The sequence below is a fragment of the Leptinotarsa decemlineata genome, unplaced genomic scaffold, assembly GCF_025532065.1.
Source record: "Leptinotarsa decemlineata unplaced genomic scaffold, Ldec_3_MD MMD2_tig00026282_RagTag_RagTag, whole genome shotgun sequence".
Classification (NCBI taxonomy): Eukaryota; Metazoa; Arthropoda; class Insecta; order Coleoptera; family Chrysomelidae; genus Leptinotarsa; species Leptinotarsa decemlineata.
The window spans coordinates 11063723-11085738 of NW_027412668.1; the positions used below are offsets into that span (position 1 = coordinate 11063723).

At 34.0% G+C, this 22016-nt stretch overlaps 2 protein-coding genes across 2 annotated transcripts; one reads left to right on the top strand and one right to left on the bottom strand.

Annotated features, from left to right (window-relative positions):
* Positions 1–234: 234 nt before the first annotated feature.
* On the bottom strand, positions 235–3471 carry LOC111505272 (uncharacterized). The gene is made up of 4 exons (XM_023160048.2): positions 3276–3471; positions 3107–3228; positions 2916–3045; positions 235–542 (listed from the first exon to the last, which is right to left on the bottom strand). The coding sequence occupies exons 1-4, from the start codon at positions 3349–3351 to the stop codon at positions 385–387; spliced, it is 486 nt and encodes a 161-aa protein (XP_023015816.1). The 5' UTR covers positions 3352–3471; the 3' UTR covers positions 235–384.
* A 1618-nt stretch (positions 3472–5089) lies between these two features.
* Ubqn (Ubiquilin) lies at positions 5090–21806 on the top strand. The gene is made up of 3 exons (XM_023160047.2): positions 5090–5244; positions 11263–12138; positions 20665–21806. Exons 2-3 carry the CDS (start codon positions 11330–11332, stop codon positions 21575–21577), a joined length of 1722 nt encoding a protein of 573 aa, XP_023015815.2. The 5' UTR covers positions 5090–5244; positions 11263–11329; the 3' UTR covers positions 21578–21806.
* Positions 21807–22016: the final 210 nt, after the last annotated feature.

Consider the following 22016-nt stretch of genomic DNA (forward strand, 5'->3'; position numbering starts at 1 on the left):
TAGGGACCTCTGGCATAAAATGAATATAATATGTTTAAAATCAATTTTTCAGTTAACCAGCTGACGCTCCCTTACGACAACAATGCTCATGAGTCGAAACTTGTGCGAGCTAATGATTAACGAGGTCTTACATTTCAACGTGCAAAACCAACATAGCGGGTATTGAGGTTGCAGAACGAACCACTCACGCTAACCACCCGGCTACTGACCTTCAGATAATGAAAACTCTTCTCATCAGAAAGAACAATTTATTATTATTATTTATTATTTACAATACTTATTTAAATAAGAACTACATATTAACAAAAACAATTTTCCATCAACCCTGATCAATAAATATGAAAGAAATTATTTGAAATATAAACCCAATTTTGCTATATGCTATTATTTATTATTTTCAGATAGAGGTGCATCTGTACTTGAAATTTGTAGAGAATTGAATAACTTATCAATTTCTTCAGAATATTCACTAATTTGTCTCTGAATGTCTCCAATTTGCTGCTGAAGATCTGTTGGAGATTCTGTCGTGTTGAATTTACTCTCTGAAAATATTAAAAGTATATCAATTTTCATGACAATCAGGTGGTATTTTGGAATAATTATTCATAGAAAGATCGCGATTTCTAGATCATATCGGTATTGAATGGTGGAGAAAGTTTTGAATTTCATATACGAGTTTTCTCTAAAGCATATCTGGTATGATCATTTTCCGTCTTATACTACTCTTGATAGGATTATTGTAAATTGATCACTTCTTGAGTAAGAAAAAATGAGGAATAGAAAACTTATTTATTAGAGATGAAGTGAAGCAAACGTTTGAGAAGGGTATCAAATAAAGAAATGTGTAAACCAAACATCAGTGATGTACCTATTTCAAAAAGCACAGATTGATAGGAATTCAGAATGGTTTTATTACAAATGTCAATAAAAATGCTAGAAAAAATCTGAAAGTAGGCAAATCAACATATGCGCAACTTAAAAAAAGATGAAAATAGGAAACCACACCAAAAAATGCATCCATACAATTGTGCCAACCTTCTTGGAATTTCACTTATATAACTGACTCTTTTATGAACTCATTGTGCAAATGAATCTTTCATGAACTCATTGTGTAAATTAGGTCATGAAAGAGTGAAAATCATGAATTGTTTGAAAGTTTTGGTTTTTAGAATATTTTTTCAGCTCATTCTGCAGAAAATTCCTGCAAATTTTCATACAATTCATTTGGAAATCATTTACCATATAGAGGCATCAAAGTTTCTCTGAATTTATTGAAGACTGACCTTTGCGAACTTGTATTGAGAAAAATATTTTTGAAATTAGAAGCTGTTTCTTACAAAATTTGCAAGATATCCTTCATCATTGATTGAATGAATGTGTGAATCTCAAAATCAGAAAAATCAATTTTTTTTTTCTGGAATCAAACAAAAATTGTATATGATTGTTCTCTTTGGCCTAACTTATAAAATCTGTTGAGCAAATAATGAACTCATCTAGTAATGGTCATGTGAAGGCTCTGACTTTGATGAGGTTTTCTAAAATGTTCATTTTTCAATAGTGTTTGAAATCAGAAACCTTTTGAAGCAGGTACTGATTTATGTTTATTGTTTAAACATATGCTTTGTGTATTAATTAAAATGATACAAAAGTTATAAAAAAGCTTCCATGCGAAACACGTGTTGCGGTTTTTGTAAAACCCTTTCATAGTGAAAATGATACAATAAACTGTTGTTTTTGATAGATAAAATATGAGAAGATATGCCTTCAATGAACTTCAGGTTGTTTCAATTTGAATTATTTTATGTAAGTAGTTTTTTTGCAACCCCATTTTTCAGGAGGTTATTATAGCAAATTATATTGAAAGAACTGTACTAATTTTATTTTGCTGCATCCTCTGAAGGAGATAATATAATTAGTAGTGTTAACATATATATCATATACGAAATGACAATTCAATCCTGAATTATAAAACCAACAGGAAATTTATCGATAGGGATTAGAGTTTGCTTTGCTTGCAAATACTCTAGCAAAAATTCACTTCAATTTCTGTCGAGTACCTTTTATCATTCAGTTCACTTCTGAAATTACTGTGTGCTCTGTTTTTTGAAGTTATTGCTACAATATGTTGGTAATGCTACAAAATGTGTGGCATTTGTCTAAGTACATTGTATATTTAATATGTAGTTGTACCACTCTATGACAGCATGAATAAAGAAGAGATGATTTGTTGTAATTTTGTGGTAATCCAATAACTTGGTTTTGGTCGAACAAACTATATAGTTGTAGGCAGTATTTTAAACTTGACAAACCATTTATTTATCATATGTCATAAGCCATAAGCGCCACTAACGCATCAATGGCCTATGCTACAACTGCATCACAGAAGTGACTATTTAGAAGTGATAATAAAATTAAATGATCCATATCACTTTCTGATTAACTTCAACCATTATTAGTTTTGGCCAGTTTTTACAGAAGTAACTAATAGGTAAGCCTACTTTTTTCCATTATTCTTCAAACTAATATGGTGCATATAGAACATATATCTACGATTTCTTTTAAACACTTTCGTTCAGTCAGTATTCTATCCATCAAAAACTAATTTTAGTGTTAACGCCATAGTTATTTGCTGGATATCTGATATGCTATTGTTATATTGAGTTATAGAAAGAATTTTTTTGAATGATGAAAAAAGTTTGAATCAGTAACACTTCCTGGATAGAGATATACCAATTTATATAAATATTGCAACTCTTTGTACACTTAGAAGAACGAATTTTATTTTATGTTGATTATTCTTTTCTAATCAAAGTAATTGAATCATTCAATTTGTACAAATAATTATTTGTAGTTCATAATGGATATTCTTACAAATCAATTTGAAAATATTGTATAGTATAAAAGGAAATGTATACCCATCTCAGTTTCGGGTTCGTCAAAGAAGTACATTTCGGAGCAATCTGAAAGTAATTTTTCGTAGCAATTTGCTGCCATGATGAATTGAGAAAGAACACTTCTGGTATTTTTCAACCTTCTTCTTATTTTCTGGAAAAAATATGAATCTAGATTAAAAACCATATAGTTAATTAAAAACTCAATTCCTTACCACTGCTGCGTTTGAATAATATTCAGTATTTCTCATCAATTCATCAATGTTTGCCTGGCAATACATTTTTTTCTGCATTTCTCTTTTCATTTTGTCCTCAATGTCCTGAAGTTTCTTTTTCACTAAAAAACATAATTAGAATAAAGAAAACATATTAGATTATTTATACCTGTGGCGAACTGTAACTCCAGTTCCCTTTGTTCTCGAATGAGATTCTGTTCAGTCGTCATTTCATCTATTTCCATTTTTAAATTGAAGTTTTAAAATGGTCTTCAAATTCAAAATGGATACTCTTTCTTCCAAACACAAAACTTTTATTTATTTGAGACGCGATCAAGGCTTTTGTTTTCCACTACCTACTAGATGAGCAAAGAGAAGGATTATACACATCAAAAGGAAAACTAAATTCCTTTTGATAGTCTATAATTGTGTACATTTTTGTTTTTATTCATGTTTGATTATTTGTGCCGAACTTCGATATACATCAGGTCACAACATCATATTCTCGAATTCATAAGCTGATGTTGAAGCTATTTACTATTTCACTTTCTAGTGTAAATTTGAATCATGAAGGTTTCATTATTGAGGAATGAAATCCTGAATTTTGAAACTTTATTTGAATGAGCTCTAAGATGGACAACTCTTTCCTAATTTAAGTAACTTTGCATCTCTCATGGTTTCTGATTTTTCCACGCTGATCTTTTTTTTACCAATTTATCTTTTTCAATTTTTTAATTGAAATTTTCAAAATTGCGCGTTAACTGTTCCCGTTTAAAGGTGAAACTGATATCTTTGCTGATATTCAATAATTTCTTTGAAAAATGGTTAAGATTTCTGGAGACAACAAATAAATATTTCTCCTTCTTTTTATACTGCCTACTAGATGGCGATGACATGTCTTCTTCGAGATAAAGTTGTCATCGGAATAATACTGATGATATACATCGAAAGGATTGTTGAATTTGTATTCATAAAATTATTCGACTTATCTCAAAAATGCATATGCCTATTTGCTTCCTGTAGCTGTGATGATTCACTAGATACAAAACATTCGTGAACATAATAATGGCAATGATCACTTGTGACTTGAACCATTGTGTTGAAAATTGCCTGACCGGCAAATCCTTTCATGAAAAATTATTTATATTCCGTAAAGCCATTAGGAGTGTCGGACTAACATAGTTTTGGCATGATAGACTCTCAATATGTTTTGACCAAATATTGTTTATTTCTAAAATAATGATACGTTAAAACTGAAAAATAGTGTCCGTCTCATAATTAAATATACTTTTTACCAACATGCTCAAGGAGAGAACCGATTGAAACATTACATTTCACTTTTTTATAGAAGAATAATTGAAATGGAGACGATGATTTCATATTCAGTAACGAGGAGAGTGAACGATGATCTGAAAATTTGATGAAGAGGTTAAAGATTTCAAAAGAGTGAAAGATAAATCAGAGGGAAATCATAATAGGTATGGAAACAAAGTCGAAATAGATCGGAAATCAAAGGTAGTGCAACATATGTTTTCATTATTGGAATGTTCACTTATTTCCTCATTTTATAATCTTCAAACACTTTCAATGTATAGTAACATTTTTGAATTGCGACCTTAGTATTCCAAATAATGTAGCAAAAACATAATATATTTTATTTATAATAATTTCAACCGATATCAGGAATCATTGAAGAAATCAGTGGCTGATTAAGCTTTGTTAAGGCCTGAATCGGGGTCAGGAAAATTTTAAATTCATTGAAAACTCGACATAAGGCTTATTTTTGAACAAATCAGATATTAATTCCATATACTTATACAAAATATGAGTTGATTGAGACGTTGATTTGATTTTCTTTGAATAATACTAGGCTTGGCTTGTAGTCCTGGCGAGCCCTAACATTAATCCCACACTTACAGAAATCGTTTCATTCACATGAAGTGAACTCCTTACAAGTGCACCGCTGATGGCGTCACTATATATTGTGCTTAGCCATCCTTTCAACGAGTCTATTCGTCGTACGCGCCTCGCCTTACCTCAGCATTTCAACAACTCCATGAATCAGCGTTGACGCCATTGGAGTTTTTACTAATAATAAGTGTTTTTGTATCTGTTTTGTGGTCGTAGAAGCTGACGAGGTAAGTTTGTTTCACTATATTCACTATTTTGAAGTTTCGCATATTTGAAAACAAAACGATCTCGAGTAGAGCAATGTTTTCCAGGGAAACGTCGATACCGGTATTCATTACCTACGCGTTATATCAGAAGAATTGTTTTATCATGATTGCAGTTGTCAATTTGTAAATTCCTCCATTATTTGGATCTTGGCGATTATTGACTAACAGTCAAAGCTGGTGTTATTATTTCCTAACTTTGTATGAAAATATAACCTCACTTTCGTTCCCCTCCATATTTATTTGTTATTCATGATAAATGTAATCTGAAATCGAAGAGATATCGGTATTGCGTGTCGATAAAATGCTTTCGTATTGCAGGTATCCTAGCAACTTGTTTGCTACAAATCGTCTTTCCAGAAAGTATAAAATATTACAAATACGCCTCAATTTGTCCAACATTACTTAGTGGTTATTTTAATCAATATATATGATCTTCATGTCTAGCATGCGACGTTGAGCTCTTTCAATCTGCTCTTTCAATGAAGTTATTTTTTCTTGTCAGTTCTTTCCAATATATTCTAGATGTGTAACTTACAAATATGCCAATTTCTTTTTTATTGTTGAGTTTCTCTGACGGCGTATTCTCATGAAAAGAATAATTTGCCGTGACATTTGAATATGATGACTTGTTCAAATGAAATAGAACTTTAAATATCGAAAAATATTTATTATTGTTCCAATAATCATAAGGAATTTGATGACTAATTACTCTTATTGGCTATGGTTATATAGTGATAACACTTATTATTTGTAAGCCCTCTATAATTATTAATACTGAATTACCCAAAATATTCAGGTAGTGTCCAACCGAAACCGAATTTCGGCAACGGTCTCAGTTTCGGCCGAAACCGAAACTTCTTTACAACTTCAACATAACGACCCCTTATTTAGGAAAAAAATTATTTGCACCTTAAAAGTACTTAAAATAGGTGAGGTGTTTATTTGAGTAAGTAGGTGTAGATTCTTTTTTTTTGAACATTATTAATAGTTTTTCAAAAATATTTAACAAGAAATTACTTTTTTTTAAGTTGTTATCTAATATCACAATAGGTGTATACTTGATATTTATGTAATAAACATGACCGATCACAGCGCGAAAACTCCCGAATGCAGTTTCGGTCGTAGTTTCGGCAGGTTTGCCGCCTAAACTCGACCGTTACCGAACTTTCAGTCGAACACTATATTCGGGTATTAGTTGACATTGTAGTAAAGGAGTTTTATTTTTTACTGACCAAGTGAATTGAAAAATAATTTTCTTCTTATTCTATTTATTATTATTTACACTGTTCAGACAGAAGACTAATCTCATTCGGCGGTTGATGTCGAAGATGTCAGCTTGGCTTCGCAACTGACCGCCTTGGGGAGCCTCGTTTATCTTTGATTTTCGAAGATTTAGTCTTCTGTTTATCCCACGATGGCGTCTTCGTAACGGAAAGTTGTCATCGCCTTTACTGTTCAGAAGTTGATACCAAATTTGAAATTTTTTGGAAATTTCCATAAATTCACAAAAAACAAACAAATTCTACACAGTTTCTTGAAATTTGAATTCTCTACTGTGACTTTGACTTTTTCACATTTTTTAGTCTTTCTCTCTACCGATTCGAGCGAAACACTATTCAAATTTCATAATTTTGATAAATACAGGACTTCTATGTCATACCTTACCCAGAAATTACCCTCATTGACCTGATACATGAAAAACTGCACCTCCAGAAAGTAGTCTTTGTTGTTGCAAAATGTATCTAGTTTTTTCATTTCAACTAATTTTTATTAAGGTAAGGAAGTTGATATGTAATCGGGAAAATGGGTTTCTTTCCCATTATCCAGTTTATTTTTTGACCAATAATTCAGTTGCAAACAAACCCGAAATATCATACTTTTCTGTATACTTAACAATGACCTACATTTATATAATTGTTCAAGACTTTCGTTCTAGCGATTTGGACTAAACTTTTAATGAAACTTCGTAATTTCGAACAATTCAGGACTAATGCATATCCGGAAGATAATATTACAATTAATGAAGAGAAAAATGAAAAGTTCTAGGTTTTTTACCACTTTTATTTGGTAAAAAACATAGAAATCTTCATTTCTCTTTTCATTATGATTTCCTACCACGTAGTAACGGCTACATCCATCAATTTATTACAATTAATCGGATCAAAATAAATGTTTCCCTTAGTAGAGGCTATTGAAACAAATTTTTGGTTTTGGTAGAGATTTTCGTACATTCATTGTTCACTATAAATTTAAATCATCTAAAGGAACAATTCGTTCAGGCCACTCTTGCCTTATCTACATAGTAGGTTCATGGACTGACACCTGCCATAAAACTATTCCCCTGACTAATACCACGAAGGGTATTGCATATATTCGACATATATTCGACAGGTGTCACTGCAGGATTCTTAACAGAAGTAATTCCTGCATATACTTTTGGCGATACAACTGTTAGAATCGATTATCACATATCGAAACGGGTACATTCGCAGACCGGTTTCGGGCTATTTGGCCTCTCGTCAGTGCAAGGTAGTGTCCAACATCAACACGAAGTCGATGTCATCTCATAATCAAAAATCAAATTCTTGTTGAGTATAAAACCTCGAACAAAACTGAAGCGAACGACCAGCACCATATCTGTCATCGACCCCTCTGCCTGTAGACGAGGTAGGTACTAACCAACCGCATATCCGAATCCGAATGGCCCAAATCCCTCATAGAAGGAAAGGAATTTCAGCTTAACCTTCGCTTCAGCTTTGTTTAAGGTATATTACTCTGAAAGAATTTGATTTGGCAAATCATCGAATTCGTGTTGATGTACGACACCAACATCCATACACTGAAAATCCGAATCCGTTTCACAATGAAATGAAAAAACTCGATTAATTTCACAACACCACAAACAAATTTCTGGAGGAGCATTTATTTTTTTTCCCTGATACAGTCCAGTGTGGGTATTTTCTGGGCAAGATATAACATTGAAATCTCGTATTCTCGTAACTAACAGTAGAAGACTCGTGAAAGTTGAAAAAATCCATCTCGCATTTATAAAACAGTTGAATTGAGAAGGTTATTCTTAAAAATGTTTCAGTTACCGTTTTTTGTACTGTACAAAATAAGTGTAAATGAAAGAGTCAACAAACAAATATTTTATCTGAAGTTCTAGAACATCTTGAAATATCCGACTTTGTCCCTTTGTATGTTTGTTATTCGATTTGAGAAACTTTCATCATCGAAACTTTTTGTAGTACGTCCTTATAATACTGAAAAGTTGATCAAATCCTATGGAAATTCATTTTCGGACTTTTGAAAAGTCGTTAACAAATTGCTATTTGATCTCCCATGTATAATTCAAACCGGCGCCTTCAGAGGTGTGAGCTCAAAAAATTGAGCTCTTTTTGCAGCAATTTTTTAAAAGAAAATTGGTGCATGCCGTTTTGAAAATGAAATTCAACGTGTCTCGTTTTTGATACAATCTATTTTGCCAATATTGCGTCATTTTATAAATTCAGCCTCGCGTACATAACGAGTCTGAGCTTTAAAGCTGCCGCTAGTTATTTATAATTTTGACTGCAGTTCTTGTGTGCGGCACTCAATTATTAATACTTCCAGCTGGGAATATTCCCTCTTATTTACTAGCATATATTCGTCTGAAATTTGCCCTCATTAGTACTCTGCATTCTACCCACAAACACTGTTTGTGTGTATACCCGCTTAAGACAGCCCTGATGAAACCGGATTTCCTCCCTTTTCCTTTGTTTTCGCAGAAAGACAGAATGCTTGATTCGTCAAAAGTTAAATAGGTGGCTTCTTGGTTTTAACCCATTTCCTGTTTTAAACATTCGTGAATACTGAAAGGGGCGACATCTAGGTCTAATTCGAATGTCAGACCCGAGAAAAATATTGATTAATGCCATAACCAACCATTGTCACAATCGTTCAAAATTTCATTTAGAAGAATTTTTGAAACGTATAAATTGGTTTCTCCCATAATTTCCAAATTGATTTTTATCAAACTGACAACTATGTATGTTATATTAGTATATCGAATAATCCATCGGAAACCGAATCCATTTCAGGTTAGCTTCCCAAATTTCTGCTACCGCAGTTGTCAGTTGATTGGTCAAACCACCAACACTGACATAAAAACTTGGCAAGTTGACTTGGGTCACACCAATAGATGGTTCCACTTATGTTTCGCTTGCGTTTACGCAGCTATTTTTATCAACCACTTTCTCATTTTGTCTTCAATCGTGGACCGCCTGCCCGGTACTGACGATGCCCAATAGGCTGAAACAGCTGTCTACCGGTGGCTCTTTTCTGTCAGTCTTCTTCTCTATTACCTTCTTATCAAATTTTGGAAAACTATTTTTACGCCTGATGCTTTGTTTTAATTTTCCCCAAATCAACTCGATGGGATTGAAAACACAAAAATAGGGGGGAAGTCTCAGTATTGTGTGTCCATACTTTTCAGCAATACTCTCAAGGGCATACACGTTTTCAAATGTTTTTGTGTGTTAAACTTAAGTAGTTGGTTTTTGGTATAGTTATCTTCGAAATACAAATTGTTATCCATTAAAAAACTTTGTATTTCATCTTTCCTCGAATTTTTATTCGGTACTTTGATGAGCTGTCGCGAATGACACTATTCGCATCCAAATTTGGGATCAATGTGTTTTCAAACTATACCTCAAAAATATTAGCTTCCAAATTCTTATGATAGTCAACATTGCAGTTCTCAAGTTTTTTCCACGTAGTTTCAAAAAACCAAACTTGAGATGTAGATTCTTATATACACTGAAACATAATCTGTGTGTTTCAATATTCAAATGCATCTGAATCTTATTCACTGGTATCTCTTCTTCGCATTGTTCACCAGCGCTATTGGAATCACTACACAGGAAAAAGTCTGCGTTGTTATCACACTCGATATTGCTATTAGTACTTGTCCAAGGACGCCACATTTTAAATAGATAACAAAAATTTTTAATAATTATAACTACCAATATCGAATTTCAACACTCAAATCGCGATCAGTCATAATGAAGAAAAAAGAATTGAAACTTTCTATGTTTTTTACCACTTTCATTTGTAGCTAACGTTACTGCAGTTTCGTCCTATAAGGATATTTTCAAACCTATACATTAAACTTCAATGTATGAGAACATTTTCAAACTTATACATTAAACTTTAATGTATAACTTTGAAAATGTTCTTATACATTAAACTTTAATGTATACGGTTACAAATAAAAGTGGTAAAAACATAGAAAGTTTATATTCTATTTTCTTCATTTTAATTTTATCACTGTTCAGTCCACGTGGACTAGCTGGTAGCGGCTTTATCCCTTTGTACTGGTTTTTTGGCCTTTGAGGGCGCCGATAGCTTTAAGTGTTCACAATGAAGATTACTTCGACTATACAGAGTGTTGAAGGTTGCTACATTAACTCCAAATATTTATAACAGTAAGTTAACTGGGAAACTGATACACTTTACTCAAATCAGTTCAATTTTGATCTAGATAAATTTCATATTCATTACGATTTCAGATTATACTACAATTTTCTGAACTTTAAACTGTAAATTCGGCAAGTGACATTGTATAATCTTTATCAGCTTATAATTGTAGTTCCTTCAAACTGATTGTGTTGTGCTACGGTAAATTCGGCAAAAGACATTGTCTAGTCTTTGCCTGCTTATAATTATGGTCCTTTTCAGTGATATGTTCGATAGAAATGTAAACAGTGCAACTTAACTTCAAATTTAAGAGGAGAAATTTCTAATTTTGATATTTTCTACCCATTATAAAGATCATCGATACTTTGTCAATTATGAGATTTTTATGTTTGTTTTGTATATACTGCAATACACTAGAGATAACAATAATTGCATTAATTTTTTTCATGAAACTTACCTCGAACATATCATTGAAAAAGACCATAACTGTCAGAATCTAATTCATGTTTCCGTCCTTTTCAGGGACATTGGATGACAGTGACATTGCCGATTTTACTGTAGCCAAAATACGTCAGCGTTTCGTGTCAAAATGGCCGACGAAGTACCCGTTAGTAGTGGTGATACCATTCCTGAAATGTCATTAGAAACGCCTTCAGTACCACCACCGGAACAGTCTCATCCTGAGCCTCCCACCTCTGATCCTACTTCTGAAGTTTCTCCTGCTCCTCCTGCCTCAGATAATGCTCCAGTCGCAATGAACGATCAAGAAATGAAAGCTCCTGCTCAAGAGCAGGGCCAAGCTCCTGCTCAAGAGCAGGGCCAAGCTCCTCCGGTAGCAGCAGAACAAGAACCTGAAAAACCGGCTGAGGTAGTACCGGAGAAGCCCCCTGCAAAAAAAATTACTGTGCACGTGAAAACTGCCCAGGAACGAGAGACTTTCGAAATCGAAGAGGATTCCTTGGTGAAGGACTTCAAAGCTCTGATCGGCCCCAAGTTCAACGCAGAGCCTGATCAGCTGTGTCTGATTTTTGCTGGAAAAATAATGAACGACGACGATAACATGACGCAGCATAACATCAAAGACGGCCTGACGATTCATCTCGTTATAAGGGCAGCTCCCAGGACGCTCGAAACCGATCCCAATAGACGACCCGCCGACATCGGTGCCACCCCATTCCAATTGGGCAGCTTGGGGGGACTCGCCGGAATCGCCCAGTTGGGGATGGGTTCGGCCGACTTCATGGAGATTCAGAATCAGATGCAGAACGAGCTGCTTTCGAATCCGAATATGTTACGAAATCTGCTGGATAATCCGCTCGTACAACAACTCATGAATAATCCAGAAGTGATGAGAACGCTTGTGATGAGGAATCCTCAGATGCAGGAGCTGACCGAAAGGTAAGTGAGATTTGATGCATTTTGGTTATTGGTGATATTCTGGCACAATTTTACTGTTACGGGAATTACCAAGAATAAGAGTGATACTGCCACTAGGAGAATTGCGAAAATGGAAAAATACAAAGTGGCCGGTATAAGGAGAGTCAGTATGGAAAAAATAGGAACACCGAGAGTGGTACAAATTGCTAGAAAGTTGCCCATTCAACAACTTATTCAGACTTGTTGAAATTTGCCATATTTTGATTTTTGATATTTGAATCATCAAATGATCATTTTTACATTAGTTTCTTTCGTTAACTTTCTGAAAAATCAAATACAAATAAGATTTGTTTTTTTCTTCTCAATAAATAGTTGAATACATTCTCCTTTTGTTAAAGGGCACTTGTCTTTTAATCAAAAAGTAATTCCTTGACTGATTATTTAATGGAACAATAAAAAACAATTATAAGCAATTAAAAAATACAAGGAATTTTCTTCAGAAATCAATTATTTTTTCAGGACGAATAAATATCATTTTTCTTATATATTCCAGGATTGTCTCTTTGTTAAAACATTGAACCTAGCCTCAATTTTTTGTTAGTTGCGAAAACGGTTTTAACATATCTAACCTTTGTGAAACAAAATTCTTCATCAACACATACAAGTTTACTCCGAAAGGTTAATTTAGTTTTTCCATCATATTCAGAACTTTTCTATATTTTAAAACTGTATAATTTGAATGAAATTGTTTTACTATTATTATTATATTTGCATCTTTTCTGATTTTGAAGTACTTCATTTTGAATTGTAGAGCTACAAAAACCAAGAAAAATTTAAAATCACCATTGGACTGGGTACCCTTTCAAATGGTGGTATAATAACAAATTTCATCAAAACATATTCAATATTGATAATTTTGTAGTCGAATCAACATTCACATTGTATCATGATAGAATGTTAACTGCACCACCTCTTAAATGGTTTTTGTTGGTCGCGAAACACCGTGCGGATATGCAAAATCGCGCTCTTTTCACTTGGCACTGGAAACAAAGGACTATTGTTGATTATTATTGCTGCTGTCAAAAACTATATTGAAAAGTAACGTCAGATTATGCCCGATTAGGGTAAATTTTCGTTATGTGGACACCCGGCGATTTTGAAAAATTTTTTGACTGTACTTACGTATTTTGATGCGTAGATTACGAATCCGAAAGAAAAAAGCGGCGCTCTCCCTTATTCAAAAAGTTACGGCCCTTCAAAGTTCAGAAAAGGGCAACTTTTCAGCCTTTTTCACTAAATAAACTATTTAAAAACACAAGCATTTATTCACTAGGTCACCTTTACACCTTATTCCTCCTTCTTTAACACTTTTCACTACAATAATCAACATTTTTCTTATAAAAAACTTAATTTAAAAACGAATGCTTCTCCTGGTGACATTATTCTATTTTTAGGTTAGTTACTAGTGACATTTCAGAAAAAAGCGGTTGGTATTTGCAGTCGCCTACTATTTCAAATTCGTAATACACCACCAAAAACCAATTTACGATCTAAAGAATGAAGGTAAAAAACATTTGAATTACTTCATTAATATGGACTGCATCAGTCGTACCAACCATATCATCAACCTTAAAAACGTAAAATATAGTGATATGTAACCAAAAAGCAGCTTCGTACATTCTTTAACATTTTTATAAGAAAAATGTTGATTATTGAAGTGAAAAGTGTTAAAGAAGGAGGAATAAGGTGTAAAAGGTGACCTAGTGAATAAATGCTTGTGTTTTTAAATAGTTTATTTAGTGAAAAAGAAGGCTGAAAAGTTGCCCTTTTCTGAACTTTGAAAGGCTGTAACTTTTTAAATAAGGGAGAGCGCCGCTTTTTTCTTTCGGATTCGTAATCTACGCATCAAAATACGTAAGTACAGTCAAAAATTTTTTCAAAATCGCCGGGTGTCCACATAACGAAAATTTACCAACAATCCATATCGTGAGAACAGAAATGGTTTGCGAGTATTGCAATATTTTCGTAATAATCCTCATTCAGTCTTGCGAACGGCTATTTTCAACTTAAATATCCCTAGAGAAAATATCAGGAAATGCCTTATAAAAAATAAAATTGAACCATCCAGGCCAAAAATTTTACGCACTCTGGAACCGGGAGATGAAGCAAGCAAAAAGATTACAAGTTTAGACCGCAGAACAACTGAGATAAGTTACATTGAATATTAGAAGAAGGTATGACAAGTGCATTGCAATGAATAGCGGATTGGTTGAAAAAACAAAATTTGATGAACGTTCATTCTTGTTTCTGTCTACAATAATTTTTTGAGTATTGTTTTCCAGTTGTTTAATTTATCCAATGATTAAATGATCAGAATGAATATGTTCATTCGTTTATTTAATTTGTCACATAGTTACCAACGATTACTCGACGTTTATTTTACTTTTCTTACTTTTATATACTTATAATAATTCATAATTAAAATATATTTGATTGGACCTCAGAATTATTATTATTGAGTAATTTTTTATGAAAGTTGGTATATCACTATTTGAGAGAGTGTCAAGTCCAATGGTGATTGTATTTATTTATTTATTTATTTCATACACTATTCTACAGGATGAACCCAATTAAAGAATAGGGAGTAACAGTGGCATTTACAAATATGTACTTACGTAATATAATTTGTGAATCTATATAAAAATAAAAACAGAACTGTCGGTTACCTGAAATATGTCTTTTGATTTGTATAATCTGGCAGTTGAATATATCTAGGACATGACTAACAGAATCAGAGGTATCGCACTTTGTATAAATTGGAGATTTTTTCATTATATTTGTACGCGGAGTGTTGAGATAAAAGTAACAGTTGAGAGCTGGTGCCGATATTGTTTATGATCTTGAATAAAAAAGAAATGAATAATATTTACGCCTTACCTCGAGACTACAAAGATTGTGAGTTACAAACAATTCATAATAGGGTATTCCTACAGTAGGAAACGTGCCTTCAAGTTTAAAAGACATATATTTTAGGAAACGTATCTGTAGGGCTTCTAGTTGATTTATATAAACCTGATAGTAGGAACTCCACACGACAGATCCATATTCTAGCTTAGATCGAACAAAAATGAAATAAAGTGATTTCAATGTTGGAGCTTTTTCGAAGTCTTTTGTATTTCTAACTAAGAATCCATACATGCGATAAGTAGCTGTACGAGTAGTGTTAATATGTTTATTGAAAGACAGGGATGAATCAAAACTAATACCTAGATTATTGAGTGTATCAGGACGCTCCAGAACTTGATTGTTTATGACGTAGTTGTGTAAATTCAAGTTCGTTTTCAGTGAGTAAGACATTAATTACATTACATTTGGATATGTTGAGAGATAGATTCTTCTCCGACACCATGTAGCAACGCGATTTCAATTCAGGGCGAGACGTTCACAATCATTAGAACATGTTATATTGTGATAGAGTTTCAAGTCATCTGCGTATAAAAGGAAATTGACATCAATCTCAGCTCCGATATCATTAATGGACATATTGAACTGTATTAGGGGTCCTAGATTTGATCCTTGTGGTACACCAGATATGGCTTTATATTCAATAGGCTTGAGGCCATTGAGTTGGACTTACTGCTCACGGTTTTAAAAATACGATTTGAAGAGGGTAGGTAATTCATAGGATAACCCAAATGTTGAAAGCTTGTTGAGCAGGATACTATGATCAAATCTGTCGAACGCTTTAGAAAAATCGGTGTAGATGACATCAGTCGGAGACTGACAATCAATACCCTCTGCAATATATTGAGTGATTTTATCTCCTTTTTTGAAAGGAGACCTTGGTTTTTGCAGAAAAAAAAAGATATCTGGTCCCAAAGTATAGTTTTTTGAGCTCTACATTTCAAAATAAAGTTCTTTAAAATCGGAGAAAAGATGCAAATTTTAGGAAGGTGTCCCGCTTTCTAGTGGGTCACACTGTATGTGTATCGGTTTTCGTATTTTGCATATGTACACACCGAAATATGTTTATATAGAGTTCAAGTATCAACGTAAGCGTGCTTCAATTAATATTTCCTCTTTATTCCCGTAATTGTAAACCTTTCATGTAACGAGTATATGTATGCAACTTCCAGGTGTTTTTTTGTGAGGCAACTTTTGATGTCGATTCATAGAATCTGGTGAAGTGCATTTCACATTTTTATTTTTTTTCTCCCTGTTTCATTAAAATGTAATATCGCTTTGACAAACTCGACAGCAAAGGCTTAGAAAAAGGGAAGAGCGCCATAATAGCCACGAATGCCGTTTCTGTTTCTCTTTGAAGTTTCGAGCGACAACTGCGAGTACGTGTGTAGACTTGGTTGTCAGGTTTATTGTATTTCAGTACCAAACGTTTGTGTGAACACTTCGTTACAGTGAAATTGGGCCAGAAATGTTTTTTTTTTTTATTTTAAGTGAACGGGTAGACGAAGTATAAATGCAATCCCGACTGATGTCTGTTGTAGGTATTTAGAATGATTTCTACTGGCATATTTTCAAAGGAGTTGAAGTTACTTATGTACTATTGTGCTTCCATACTAATTTTGACGAGCTGACAGTGATAATTCATCTCAAATATTGACATTGTATAGGTACGCAGATTGAACACCTAAGAATAATTATAATCGCATGTCACAAAGTTTCTAGGATATTCTTAGAAATCTTGCAGGAGAATAAAATTAAAAAAATAGCTGTTTTTTCAATTAATTTTTTTTATAAGGTGTAGAAGAAGCAATGAAGACAATACGAGGGTGTACGATGGAATTGGCCTATACTTGATGCCAATCCATAACTAACAGTAATATAAATATTGGAGTTCTAAGCCATTTCTTATGGAAACCCCGCAACCCGCAAGGGTTTATTGTGGCTCACACCTATTCACACTCGACCAAATAAATCCAGCTTCTTAACGAAGCCGATTAGTTTGTATGGTGAGTGGTCTTTCAGGTCAGATGGTGAGAGTACGGCTCTGCCGAACTCTGAAAACCTGATTCGGTCCCCAACAGGGCCGATCTAAATTTACGGGGAGGTCAGTTGGAGTCGTAAACTCGACATCCATCTCCTCTATAGACTCGCTCCTGAATTAAATTTACAGGGAGATCATTGGTAGTCGTAAACTCAACATCCATCTTCTCTGCAGACTCGCTCCTGATCTAAGTTTACAGGGAGTCTCCTCTGTAGACTCAGCGCCAGAATTTTTTTCCAAGTTTACACACACCTTAGGATTAAGTTATCGTTGGGATGCCATTCAGTTAGGGAATAACATAATCACAAGTGATTTTGTAATTCCCGTATCCAGCTGGGCTACGTGGAAGAAGGCATCCGATGGCCGGTTTGCTCAACCCTCACATCCCAAGTCAAAGTAGACGCCAAAAACAGCATGCACAGTGGTTCAAGCAGTGAAAGATGAACAAGGACAGCCAATCCGTCTAACAGTTTGGGTGGTCTGAAAAGTTCCCGAACTCAACATAAAGATAGCAGCACTTGTAAATAAAAACTAGTGAATTTCGTTGTTCATCTATTGATAGTTACTCAACAAAGTTACTCAAAAAAGATGAGTTGAATTCTGTGTATGGGGACTCTGCACCATTATTTACCACAGTTAATTTTGGGCAGCTGAATTTAAACGTGGATGTAAGAGGTTGGGAGACTATGAACGTTCGGAACGTTCAGAAACTGCAACCGACGAGAATATCGCCAAAGTTCACCAAATGGTACTAGACAACAGCAGAAGTCAAAGAGATAGCAGAGGTAATGAACATGTCACAAAACTAGTTTGTCATGTAATAAATCAACCTTTAGGCATGAGAAAGCTGTCCATGCGTTTGGTGTCGCGTTTACTCACGTTAGACCAAAAACTTGTTCGAATGAACAACGCTCTGTTGGCGCAGTTAAGGCGCAACAAATCAGAGTTTTGTCGACGAATAATTACTGTAGATGAAACTGGGATATAGCATTATACGCCCAAAACAAAAATAGTCCAAACAGTGGACTTCAAAATAGGGAAGCGACACCAAAAAAACAGAAACTGTTTTTTTCTGCTGGACAAGTGATGACAACAGTTTTTTGAAGAAAAGAGAAATGAATCTTTCTATGATTTTGGGGTAGTCGTGGTATTATTTCAATCGAATATCTTCAAAAAGGAAAACCGGTTACATAAGAATACTACGCATCATTACTTGACAAGTTGAAAGCAAAACTTGTTGATTAACACACCGTCTCACGCCTGAGCGGTTGCCATAGCGAAAATCCACGAATTACTGTTTGAACTGCTTGACCATCCGCCTTAGTCACCAGATCTAGTCCCAAGCGACTTCTTTTTGTTCTCTTATCTAAAAATTTCGCTCGAAGGACAGATTTTGTCAAATGAAGGGGCAAAGACCTTCGTGAACAATGCCGAGTTCTATTTGGACTGGTCACAGAGATGGGAGCATCGCTGGGAGAAGTGTATAGAGTTAAAACGAGGCTATGTTGAAAAAATAAAATCTGAAAAAATGTCTTGTATCTTTGGTAGGTCGGACACCTTTCAGATCACCCTCGTATGTACCTACAGTTTTCAAAAAATATTTTCCTAATTGTTAAACAACCGTTCTATTTTATTTGTCGCTTTTATCTCCTTGAAAATGTGTTCTATTAATGACCTATTCTTTTTGTGGAAATTAACACTACATATTGGATGGACAAAATAGCTTTTGCCTATTTTCTGCTTATGTTCAGTGGAAATTAGACAAAACTTTCCTATATTGCCTGAAAAATTGAGTGGCTTATCTGGTTATTAAGAAAAAATTGAAATTATTCAGGATGACAACTTGAGGGGTTCAAAATAATGTACAGAATCGAATGATATTCATACTATTTTAATTAATGGTTGAAGTTCAATATATCTTAAAGGATATTTCAGTCATTCTAATTGAGAAAAATTTCAGAGGTCAATCAAATCTCTGAATGCAGTTATAGTTGCAGTTTAATATATCCGTAAAAATGATATTTGAAAGGGAATAAAAAATTTATTCACAGGTGCATAGTTGAAAACATAAATTAGTTTACCTGAAGGCTATAGTTTGTCCAAATTCACACACACGACATTAATAAAAGCTCAGTTTAGTAAAATTGCAGTGATATTCATTAATATATGTTTAGAATCATCGATGTGTCATCGATGTGTGAACCCGAAAAATACTCAATCCAAAATGGAACGTAATGCTTACTCATTTATCATGTGAGATGTGAAAAAATAGATTTTCGAATTGAAACTTGTTTTTTGCAGAATATGTCCCAGATAAAAGACTTGAGAAACCATTAAAATTAGCCCATCATGAAAAACACTCGTGGTGGCAGTTTTGTTTGTGACCGTTTAGACATTGAAACTGATATAAAAAGAAGTGATTCGATTTCTTATATATTTGTTTGTAATTAACGAAACTCGGAAACTACTATTTGATTTTGAGAATGTTTTCACCTATGAAAAGCTAACCGCTTTTGGTACATATTAGTCAATCAAACACGAGAAAAATCAAAAGATGATTATATCTGTATGTTTGGATATGTTCCTAATGAAGATTGATTATGTACATCTTTTCAAATTATTCAAGCCGAAGCTTTTTTTAACTTTCAATGAGTATTAAAAACTGTGGAATTGAAACATATCGGCGATAAAATTCCAGCTCTAAATTGCACCCGTACAAACCTAGATGAATCGCTGGTAAAACATAGAATTGACCAAAATATATAAATATTCGATAAATTATATTCATTTTTATAAAATATTTTATTGATTTCTGTAAACTGAAAGCCAAAAAATGTTAATTGTTGTCAAAACTTATAAACTCTCAGATAAGTACTCTAAAAAGGACCAAAAAAGTATCAAAAATACAAATATCTCATTCTTAGAATATTTAATGTATATTTCACAAGTAACAAAACAATTTTTTGGTAAAATGAAAATGTCGTATGAACCAGGAATACGCATTTTTTTGTTCAATAGAACTTATTATTATAAGTATTATAATTTCATTATGATGAATTCGTTCCACTTCAATTACTTTTAATTTTTATTTAACTTTGGTTCAAAAACGCTGCACAAATTTCCTCGAAACATTTTTGCAATAACATGGGATAATGTTATTTTACTCACCAAAATTCTGAACTTCTGAAATATGAAGTAAATTTTTGTGAACGACTGCAAACGATTGGGTTTAATCTATTACCCAATAAGTTGATATGCTATTTTGTTTTGTCATTTTCTGTAATCCAGATTTTATTTGATTAAGTTATACTTCTGTGGAGTGAAACTTATATAGAAAAAAAGTTCAGTGTGTTTTTCCCACTACCGAAACATAAATGAATCGAACTATTCTACTGTATAGCTCTTCGTTAAAATGTAAAAACGTCTAATAAGATGTGCTGTCCTATAACGTACTGGAACTAACCTAAAATGTAGGGATTGTACTTATACTTGTCATCCTGGCTGGTCATCCTCTAATCAGAAATATTCTATTCACGTTACAGGTATCCAGAGATTAGCCAAACTTTGAACAATCCGGAGCTCCTTCGTCAAACAGCCGAGTTAGCGCGCAATCCCTCAATGCTCCAGGAGCTGTTGAGAAGTCACGAAAGGTCATTGGGATTGGATCCTAGTTCCCCTCTTCCCGCCACCAATCCAATCCCGAATATGTTCCAGAATCTTCAAGAACCGATGCTGTCCTCAATGGCTGCTCAATTCCAAGCTAGTGCACAAACTACTCCTGCTCGCGGAGTACTAAATCCTCCCCCACTAGCGAGTTTGCTGCAGCAGTTGTCAGAAAATCCTACCTTAGTTCAAAACATGCTCCAAGCCCCGTACACTCAATCGGTCCTAGAGGCTATGACGGCTGATCCTAATATAGCAAACGCGCTGCTTGCTCAGAACCCATTGATCACCAATAATCCCGTTCTTCAAGCTCAAATGAGGAACATGATGCCTCAATTTATGCAACAAATGCAGAATCCTGAAGTGCAGAATCTCATGACGAATCCCCAAGCTTTAGACGCCATAATGCAGATTCAGCAAGGCATGGAGACTTTGAGGCAGTCTGCGCCTAGTCTCATACATACATTTGCTCCGCCTCCAGCTCCCCAGGAAGTGCCAAATAGTACCAGTACTGCTCCAACTGAGCCAGCCGATGGGACACGAAACCCTTCTTCAGGTTTGCCTAGAGACGCGTTTTCAGAATTCATGTCTAGGATGGTGGGTAGTATGGCAGCAAACACAGATAATACTTTGCCACCTGAGCAGAGGTACCAGGCACAGCTGGAGCAACTGGCTGCTATGGGATTCCTCAACAGAGAGATCAATTTGCAAGCTCTTATCTCTACTTTCGGAGATATCAACGCTGCAGTGGAGAAATTACTTAATCAGGGGCAGCTAACTCCTATGGGTTGATTTCATTGTACAAGTCATTAGATCCTAGGGGTAATCATGTTACAGTATTTCTAGAATCATGGGCTCACTTTATTATACTTGTTAAACAGTTTTTATTTTAAGAGTTTGTATTCTTATTTTCTCTGGAGTGTGTATCTGTCTGATATAGTGTGAATAACAGTTAAGGAAAACAGTGGAATTAGATACTGTTCTGTTGATATATTTTCGTCAATAAATGTTACAGAAATAAGGCATTTCCATTTATTTTTCAAATTGTTCCCATTTCAGTGTTGATTATCATTTATTTTGTTTTATAGTAATTAATACCAGTGTAAGCTTTTTCACTTTCTTTTTTTTGATAAATAATTTCGATTTCATATTTTACCAGAAAATACTGACTTATCTCAGTTTTATGGCAGACGGCTAGATCTTTTTATTAATTTTTTTCATGGACAAAATA